Below are 10403 nucleotides of genomic sequence, written 5' to 3'. Positions count from 1 at the left end.
CTTCACTTTCACTTAAACGGTTTTGCAAGCTTGTGATTGAGATTTTAATTTCCTCTATATCTCTTTGACTCTGCTTCATGAGATCTATTTCTTTCCTGTATTGCTCATTCAAGGAATCCTACATTTTTCTAATCTCCTCTATTTTTTTTATCAATGTTTTCTTTAAAAGCAGTTATAAATTCTTTTACTGCGGTGTTTTTTTGAGATTGGGTTTCCTTCCTATGTTTCTGTAGTTGATTCTTTACTTCAGATGCTATGAGTTCTGAGAATTCTTTTTTTATTTCAGAAAAGAATTCCACTCTGAGTTCCTCTATAACTTTCTGCAGTTGCTTATTTACTATCAATGCTATTAATTCATACTTTTGAGCTGAGCTAGTAGAAAAGAATTCCACTCTGAGTTCCTGTATGACTTTCTGCTGTTGCTTATTTACTATCGACACTATTAATTCATACATTTGAGCTGAACTAGTGTCCTCTGCAGTTGTTCTGGGTGGGCATTGGGTTTCCTCTATATGTTTCTGCATTTGATTCTTTACTACAGATGTTATTAATTCAGAGATTTCTTTTTTCATTTCCAATCTGAGTTCCCCTATACCTTTCTGCAGCTGTTTCTTTATTTCATAAGCCATTGATTCATTGCTTTCAGCTGTGTGATTCCCAATTTGTTCTGTGTTAGTGTCCTCTCACTTGTTATGGGTGGGCTTGGGTTCTGAGATTGCGTTTTGCTCCTTCTCATTGTCATTTTGTGTAGCACTGTCTTCTGACCTTTGTTGCAGTTATAGCCTTAGCTCCTACTGAAGTTCAGGTGTAGATCTACAAAGTTTGGATTTATCCAGTTGTGCCTGGCTTGGGTCTGGCTGCTGTGCTCAGCTCCTTCCTGTTGTTGCCCTTGGTTTTGAACCTATTGTGCCCCTCTGGCAGGATGTTCTGCTCCCGAACTAGCTGGGTGGTTCTGTCCTCTACACTCTCTGCATGGATTGCAGCTGAAGGGTTTCACCCCAGGCCCGTAGTCCAGGCCTGGGCTGAGTCTGGAGAGGACAAGTTGGAGTAGAAAGGAGAGGCAACTCTCCCACACACTCACTGGGCCTGGATTAGGACTGAATCTGGCAGTTCCCAGAATGCAACAGAAATTCCTAATCTGTGGGCTGGGTGTGGGAGGGTACTACGAAGTGATGGGGCCATCCCAAGAGGGTCAAAGAGGGTGTCACCCACGTTGTGCCTGGGCTGGGACCAGTAGGTCCCACGGGCACAGGAGAGCTGGATGCTCTCCCACACACTCACTGGGCCTGGCCTAGGACTGGGTCTGGGGGTTCTCAGAATGTGGCAGAAATTCCTACTCAGCAAGAGGGGTAGACGAGGTGCTGTGGAGTGGTGGGGGGTATCCCAAGGGGGTGGAAGAAGGTCTCACCCATGCTGCGCCTGGGCTGGAACCAGTAGGTCCCACAGATGCAGGGTAGCCGGAAGCTCTCCCACCTAAATTACTTTTTTATAAAATTAACTTTTTAATATTATTTTCTTTAAACCCAAAATTATACTGTTTCCCATTTAATAGAGAAAATTTCAAGTAAGCAGTGTGGTAGGTGAAGTACTTAATTACCAAAGAGACATACATACTTCAGTTATGAAGAGAGAGGACTTGGATTCTGGTTTCAGCATTAAATAGCTGTATTAATTTGAGCAATATAGTTTAGTTCTCTGTGATAGTTTTGTCTATAAATGTAAATAATAATGGTAGCCTCAAAGCACTTGGTTAGAGAACTTAATGAAATGACATATGTTAATTGCTTAGCCCAGAGCAAAAACGCAATAATCCATATTCAATAAATGCTAGCTATTATAGGGGAGGGCAAATTTTATTCACCTTACACATTGATTATTCGCTAGGCACTGAAACCTCCCCTCTTTTCTGTGTAACTATTTTTTCTTCCTATTAAAAAAAAGAACAAAAGCTTTATGGTCATACAGTTAAACAGTCTGATTCAATAATGTAACAGTCCTGTTAAATAGTACTCAGAACTTTTATAAGAAAAATATCTCAGTCTTCCAATGTTCTCCCCTGTGGATCCCTCCCTGAGCTCCTCTCCAAGGTAGTACTGGGCCAGATAAGCCTGGTGGTAGCCTGCTCAGTCTGTATTCCCCAGAGAGAATGACATGAGGGTCTGTGGGTGTAGGTTTCTTGCTTCCTTTGCACTCTGGGACATACTACTATCTGCTTTATCAAAGTGCACACTTCAGACGTTCAGAAATAAAAGCTGGGGTGTGTCTAGGCTTCTGATTTGAGCAGTGCCCTTACACAGCTCTGGCCACTTCTTTGTGGCTGGTTCACCCTCCCTTTAGCATAATAGATACCAGAGTCTGCCATACTGGTCATCTGGCTCATTGACTTGGGTTCCACTACGTGCTTTTATTATGAAGTAGACTTCCCCTCCAGAGTGGATGCTTGTCCTTGAGCTCTGTACTTCCCTTTCCACCCTTTTACTGCAATCCTTTGGCTTAGCAAGAGACAATATTTTCTAGGCCTTAATAGCCAGCTAGAGCAGTTTCTTCATGTTGGGAGAATTATGAGAAAATTGGATTCTTTAGTCCTTGTTATATAAAGTGGAAGCCAAGGAAATGGTGAAAAGCCATTTCCCGTTGAGCCTATTGTTCTCCTAACAGATCCTTCTTTGCATATCAGAAGCTAATTATCCTTTCTTAAGCAATCTTCTAAAATAAATTCCAACCAGCAACCAGGAAGAGCTCAGGCAATTGGGACAACCAAAGAGGCAAACAAAAAGGACACGCCATGTCATTGTGTGATTTTAATAGCATTCTGCTTTCTAACAGTGAAATCCTTCATTTATCCTTGTGAATAATAAGATACATTGTTAAATTTTGCCTTTTAAAGTTTTCTTTTCTAGTGCAACATATTTGGCTTTAAAGTATTTGCATTGTAATAACACTTAGAAATGGTGCACTATTTATTTTCACTAGAATAAGTGCTTTCCCTGTTCAAGTGGAGGATGCCCACAGATGGGTCACTATGCTGACAGATTTTCTGGGAAAACAAATGAACAGTTCCAGAGATTTTACCTCAATACTGGTGATACAAGTAATTTTTCACGTAAGTACCTGTTCTTTGTACTTACTTTCTTAGCACTGTGCATTTTATCACATCCATTGATGACAAACAAAATTTCTTCCCATTCAAAGCTATGCAATTCCTCCCATGAGAAGAAACATTCAGTACCAAGCTCAGTGGAAAGGTGGCTACTGGGAGTAGCAGAGTGATATCTGAATCTTGAACTATTATTGAGGCAAGAAGTAATTTCTTAACAGTTGACCTGTATTCAGTAGTGCTGAATACAGGTTTCCTCTGCTCCAACCTCTTTGTATTAAAAAGTTTTACTGAGCAGAATTCTGAACTTTTGTACAAGCAGAAAAGTAATCCCAGAGAGAGGTGACAGAGATGGTGTCATGAGGCTTGTCTAAGCGATTCCAGAAGCTGAAATAAGGAATTTAACCTTGGTAGCAGGAATGCTGACTCCTGTTGTGGAAAAAGACTTTTTAGGACAAAGCAGAAAGGCAGGAACAGGGCTTATTAGACAGAAATTTAGGATACACTCAAGAGCACTTTGAGTGTGGACACTCAAAGCAATGAGACTTCATCATAGTTTGGAATTAGAAACTTTTGTGCTTTTCTTAAAGGGTAGAAAGCAAAGGAAAAAGTACTTTCACCCCCAAGGGCGCCTATTCCACAGGCATGGGAAGTTTGTTTGTCTGTCGCTAGGCAGTGTAAACATTCTCCAGATTTGTTTTGCCTTCCCTTTTTCTTAGTGCTTGGTTCCTAGTTCCGTACGTTTCTAATTAAGTTAATTTATGGCTTTTTCATGGTGCATCACCTTGGATAACTTCAGTTGCATCCTAAAAATACAATTTTTAGTTATGATTTCCTCATCTCTTTTTTATCCATCTCTTATTTCTTCTATCATCCCTTAGTTGAAATGGAAAGAAATCTACAGATTCAGAAGATACTTAGGCTGGTAGATGCCATGGATGATGGGAATTAGAGGGTACTGGAATTTTACAGAGGGTAAAAGAGGAAGAAATTACTTTGATAAGAGTCAACGGGGTGAAGAAAGCTGTGAGAACTAAAGCCAAATTTTATCCCACCCCTAATTTGTCCCTAACTACAGCTAAATGGGGGGGGGGGAATGGTTTACCATTGATTAGTACCAAAGCACTCAGTTTGGGCTTCCTAAATTAGTATATTTCTAAGAACGATGGAAATTTGAATTATGGAGTGTTTTAAGCAAATATTTGGCTATACAGACAGAAAAATGACAGTACTTTTTAAATGTTAGTGTTCAGTGAAAGTAAAACAAACTGGGCCAGGGAGAGAGCTGAGCAGTCTAAGTGCCTGCCTGGCAAGCACAAGAACCTGGGTTCGATCCCTGGTACTGCATGCTGTGCTGGCCATTGAAACCAGGTATGGTGGCATATGCTGTAATCCCAGTGCTGGGGAGGCTGAAACAGGAGGATCACTATGAGCTGCATAGCAAGACGCTGTATAAATAAATAAATAGATAAATAAGAGTTTTGAAAATTTAATAAAAAAAGAAAGTAAAATGAACTGAAGAAAGTGTTGTACTCTACTATCTTCCCAGGACCTCTTGACAACATGCTAATAACCATTGAGGAACAAACTGCTAGGCTGAAAAATTTTAAACAAAATGTATTTCTTAGTCCTCTGGCTTAACAATCTTTTTTTAACTGTGGAAAGACTCTGCACCTCCTCAACTTAGACCCTGAACACTTAGATGACAGCATCATTATGAGTGTTTCATTGGTAGACTCACCAGCACCAGTGTAAAATACCCAGGGTTCTGTGGCAGTGGGTGGCAATCCACCAGTTTTCATTGCATCTTCCCACAAGCTGATGTTTTGTAAATTCTATGTGCTGCGCAGGTTGGAGGTATCAGGTGGCAGTCACACTGTCGGGACAGAAGGTTTCCGGACATGTGCTGGTTTCTTTGTATGGAAATTGGGGAAACTCTAAACAGTATGAAATTTACAAGTGAGTAAACTGTTTTCTTGGCTTTTTAAATGTCTCAACACTCTATGTAAATTGTCATAAAAGTTTGTTTACTCTTTGCCATATGGGAATCGAGTACTACCACGTATAATGAAAAAGAAAGATATTCATATGTTTACTCTAATGCCTTTCAGAGTTCTAGGTCTAACTTTTTTTCTTTACTACTGAGAAAACCATTAATATTCATTTTTATGTCTGGCATCTGATTTTTTTAATAAAAACAGTTGTTCTCCACAAAACAGTGGGTGAAAGATGACAATGATGATATATTAAATGGTGAGGATTGTGACTCATACATGGTAGAAGTTCACTAAAGATGCCTAGCTCTGTGCGTGGTGGTGCGCGCCTATTATCCCAGAACTCAGGAGGCTGAGGCAGGAGAGTCGCCAAGCATTCGAGGCCAACCTGGGCTGCAAATGAGTTCACAGCCAGCCTGAACTCCATCGGGAGAACTTGTCTCAAAAAATAAGAAAAATAAATAAAAAAGACTGAATCTTTATGAGTTGTTGATGCCAAAACTTAATATGGAGTCAATATACATGTGTGAATTTATTTAATACATTAGAATAATGAATTTCCTATTAATCATTTTAACTAGAGATATATTGCAAGCTGGTTTTGGAAATATATGCATATATATCTGTATGTTTACAGGTAAGATAATTTTGTAGGTACACATTCATGCACATTGTTTACTAACTTCTTAACTCTCCAGGGGCTCTCTTCAGCCAGGAAGCAGTCATGTTAATCAGATTGATTCTGATGTGGATGTCGGGGACGTACAGAAGGTTAAATTTATTTGGTACAACAATGTGATCAACCCAACCCTGCCCAAAGTGGGAGCATCTAGCATCACAGTGACAAGAAACGATGGGAGAGTGTAAGTAATAAACATTACTTCCCAGGAATGGGAAGGGCTGGTTAGTGTTCATAGCCATGTGCCCCCTAAAGTTCTCCTCGAAGGTAAACTTCCTACAGTGGTTCTCCTGCACCGAGACACAGCTGCCTCCTGATGTCTGCTGTCTCTTTAGGAGAAAGTACAGAACTTTAATAGATTTTGGGTAAGTGTTGTGTTATCTGGTACAAATTAGGTGTTGGAATGAGAACCCAACATCAGGACCATAAGGTGGAAAGCCTATTTCACTGGGCAGGTGAGCTTTGCAACAGCTTTGTAGTTAACATGGCAATCATCTTCAAACTTCACGGGTTACCAACTTGCTACTTAAATCACTAGGAGCTCATTTAGACTATCAAGGAACAGAAGTAGGCTGCTCTTTGGGACTTCTGGGAGGAGACAAAGGTCCAGGAAGTCTGTCCTTTGTTCTCACCAGGACTCCAGTGTGTACAGGCTGAAGAATGCTTGCGAGCAAAGGTGGAGTGGTTATAAGCCCAGTAGGGCAGCATTAGCTCAAGAATGTGTAAGTGTTAAGAGAAACTCCAAGGCAGAGAGTGCTGGTTCTTCTGTCATCAGATGTATTTTATCCTCATAAAAATCCAGTAAAAGGACTTTTGCGTCGGGCAAAGATGGAGCAAAGTCTCCACATTTACTTTCTTGCCAAGGGAAACCATCAAAGAATGAGATGACTGTATGAAACAACAGTTTTCAGGACACTGAGCTTCCAGCAGCCCAGGACAGTGATGCTGAAAGACAGAAAACAGAGTGGAACCTTAAAATTATCCCCGTCTGTTGCCTTAAGAGAGTTCTCAGGATCTGACGCAGCCAAGAGATGCGGAGGCAGAAATCAGTAGTCTCTAAACTGAGGAGGAAGACTTAAGCATTAGAGAACTTAAGACGGATAGACTCCTAGTGTAGCCTAACAGAGGGCAGAGCGCGTGAAAGGACAAGCTTAGAGTTCTGCGACGGCCCCTTGAGTGGCCAGCCTGGTGCTGGTCAGCACTCATGTGGGAGCAGAGTAGCTGAGGCCAGGGACACAGACCTGGAGGGATTAGCAAGAACCGTGCTCTGGGCTGCAAACAGTGCTTGAGAGCAACGCTGAATGAGATTTACAGAGATACAAAACTATCCAGCAGCTGAGAAATGAAACCCACAATCTGTGGTGGTAATCGAAGCTTTCCAGCTGCAAAAATAGCAGGACGGTACAACTTGTCATGACAAAAGAAATCAAAGAACTAATACCTGGCCAGAGTTGATAAAGATGTTAGGTAGGGAGATTAAAGCAGTTATTCAGTATCTATTGCATGAGTTCAAAAGGTCAGTAGGGAAATGACATAAATTATAGAAAACCTCCAAAAAGAGTAAAAATAAAAAAGACCCATCTATAAACGCTTGCCTGGCAAGTGCAAGGACCTGAGTTCAATCCCCGGTTCTGCCAAAAATAAAAAATAAATAAAATAAAATAAATCCATCAAAAATTTCTGGAGAAGGGTGGGAAGATAGCTCAGTGGTATCTGCTGATAAGTGCCTGCCTGGCAAGTGCAAGGACCCGAGTTCTATCCCCAGTACCACATGTGGTGCTGGCCCCAAAACCAGGCGTGGTGGTGCATGCCTATAATTCCAGCACTGGGGAGGCTGGCACAGGAGGATTACTATGAATCTAAGCTGTGTAGTGAGACCCTGTATCAAATCAATCAATCAATCAATGGTTTTTAAAATTTTGGAGATAAAAAAAATACAATCTCAAGTGAAAAGTAGACCAAATATAATTAACAGGAGATTAAACATTGTGGAAGGAAAGACTATTGAAGTTGAAGACATAATAGATATTATATAAAATAAAATAAAGGTAAGAGAAAATTTTAAATTTTCACCAAAGAACATTGGTGACCTATGGGAAAATTTAAGAATTCAGTGTACTTGTGTTTGAAGATTCCAAAAGCAGAGGAATAGAAAAATGTATGTCAAGAATAATGGTTCCATAATCATCAAACTTGGTAAAAACTATAAACAAATCAAACCATCATCATAAAAATAATATTAGGAGAAATGAAGAAAACAGAAACACACACCAGGATCAAATTACTCAAAACCATCTATTAAAAAAAAAAAAAAAAAACTCTTAAAAGCACCAATATAAAAAGGTCAGATTATATACAGGAAAAAATAAAAACTTATGCAGATTTTCTCCAAGGAGCAATATAAACTGGAAAGCAGTGGAACATCTTCAGGGTACTGAAGGGAAAAAAGTTCAGCAGAGAATTTATGCCCACAAACATATATTTGAGCAATGAAGGTGAAATTAAGGCTTTTCAGACCTACCTGCACTGAAAGAACCTGTCACCCGCAGGCCTGCACTACACTAGCTATTAAGGATTTGGAGCAGAAGAGTACGATATTACTTGGGAAAGAATCTACAGAAAAGAATTAGGAGAAAAGTACCATTAACCACACTACAAATATACATGATTTTAAATTTTATTATATTTAGTTCTTTCTGAAAATAACTGACTGGGAGATGGAGTTGTAGGTCTACAGTAACATACCTGCTCAGCATACATAAAGCCCCATGTTCAGTCCCCAACACCAAAAATAAAAGCAACAACAATCTAAAAATTTAAAAAGTTATGGCATATTTTTGAGATATATAGTGTTATTTCTAGGTAATGCATATGACAATATCATAAAGAGCAGGAGAATAAAGGGGAAGATAAAATATTAGAAGGTGGTTCTACCACATATGTATTGGTCCTATAACTTGGCCTACACACTGAGATTGAAAGGTAGAAATTGTCACATTAGATTTTTAAAGATCCATATTCAAATAACTGTACTATACCTACCTTAAGTGGACTTTAAATATAAGAATACAAATAGATTTTACAAATTGAAATGACAGAAAACTTGCTGTTAGCCACGAGAAAATGCAAACTAAAACCGCAATATACCATCATAACCTGTATAAATGGCTAAAATTTTAATGATTAACAATATCAAACAAGGTTGAGGATAACAAAAACCTTGAGCTTTCACATACTGCTGATGGTAGTACAAAATGATTTTTTTAAAAAGCACTTTGGATACAATTTCACAATTTTAAACAGCCAAATATAGACCTATATATAGCTCAGTCATGCTTCTTTTAGGTACAGCAGTTTTCTTTTAAAAGTTTTGCTTTTCAGAGTTTGCTTTCCACAGTGAACCATGGTCTGAAAGTATTAAATTGCAAATGGATCCTTCCCATCATTTAGGATGTGATGATCAGTTCCTCTCTCTGGTTCCTCTCTTTAGAACCTTGTAGCAGGTTGAAGAGGACAAGGCTGGAAGGACATCCGTTCTTCTGCACCAGGGGTCAGGGTCCGGCCTTGGGCCCAGAGGGTGCCTTCTTTCAGATTTCAGGAGTCGGAGGAGAGAGCAGTAACTCTCCTCGTGCTGAACATTGCAGCCCCATTCCAGGAAATGGTAACCTTTTGATGCTCTCTCTTCCCAGGTTCAACTTCTGCAGTCAGAACACTGTGAGGGAGGAGGTTCTGCTCACCCTCACCCCGTGTTAGGACACTGTGCTATGTGGCATCAAGTCATTGCTAATAAAATCTAGAGGTGAAGCAATACATGATGTCTTTTGTCATTGATGTCCATTATTCCCAATGAAACTTTTGGATAGAGTGGTTAATATCCAAGACCTGCGATCGATCTGAAAAAGAACAAATAATTGTGGAATCTTGCTGCAGTATGGCATTTGAGTTTGGGGATACTGCTTACAAGATAATGTCATCATGTCTACTATCGCTGATATTCTGACCACCTATCACAGATTTCCAAGCCCAAAGAGCACCCCCTTTTGGTAGGAAAGTACCAACCTCTGCCACTTTTCATATTATCTTTTAAATTTTGTGACTACACCTAACTAGACATGTCAGGAGTGGTGACACAAAATGACATGAGGATGAGACGCATCTGATGTTTCTGAACTGGTCTTCATGGTTTCAACAGGGTCTCCCCAAATCCTTTGGCTCAGATCCAAGCACAGATCCAAGGGCCCCAGGTGATTCCTAGTGTAGAACCCACCTCCCAGCTGAGTCTTCCTCCCCCTGCTGGTCTGACTCTCACCTTAGACTCCAGCCTCTCTTCTCAGCATACTTCTTCTGGAGCTTCATATTCTGGGCCATTCCCAAAGACAACTTTACTCTCAGGTGTTTCTAAGCATTTGCACAACTTTCTCTTTCTAGCATGATTTTTTTCCATGTTTTTCAATTTGGTTACTTTTAATGGTTCTCATTCTCTGTATAGACATTGTCTTATCCAGAAAGACACTTCACCACATTGTTCACAACTTCTAGATTAAAGTCTGTACCTAAAATTTCACCCTTCTCAACACTTATTCCTACATGCTGTAATTACAGGTTCACTTCTGTGTATGTCACATCTATAAAC

At 39.9% G+C, this 10403-nt stretch overlaps 1 protein-coding gene across 1 annotated transcript in view; it reads left to right on the top strand.

Annotated features, from left to right (window-relative positions):
- Positions 1-9523, top strand: part of LOC101570546 (pancreatic triacylglycerol lipase) — a 24876-nt gene extending 15353 nt beyond the window's left edge. Inside the window, exons 9-12 of the mRNA XM_004647539.3 lie at positions 2974-3103; positions 4948-5056; positions 5790-5954; positions 9460-9523. Of these exons, the coding sequence (XP_004647596.1) occupies positions 2974-3103; positions 4948-5056; positions 5790-5954; positions 9460-9523 (468 nt within the window). The remainder of the gene's footprint in view (positions 1-2973; positions 3104-4947; positions 5057-5789; positions 5955-9459) is intronic.
- Positions 9524-10403: the final 880 nt, after the last annotated feature.

Source organism: Octodon degus, unplaced genomic scaffold (genome assembly GCF_000260255.1).
Source record: "Octodon degus isolate 3935 unplaced genomic scaffold, OctDeg1.0 scaffold00311, whole genome shotgun sequence".
NCBI lineage: Eukaryota > Metazoa > Chordata > Mammalia > Rodentia > Octodontidae > Octodon > Octodon degus.
This window is presented reverse-complemented; position numbering and strand designations above follow the sequence as displayed.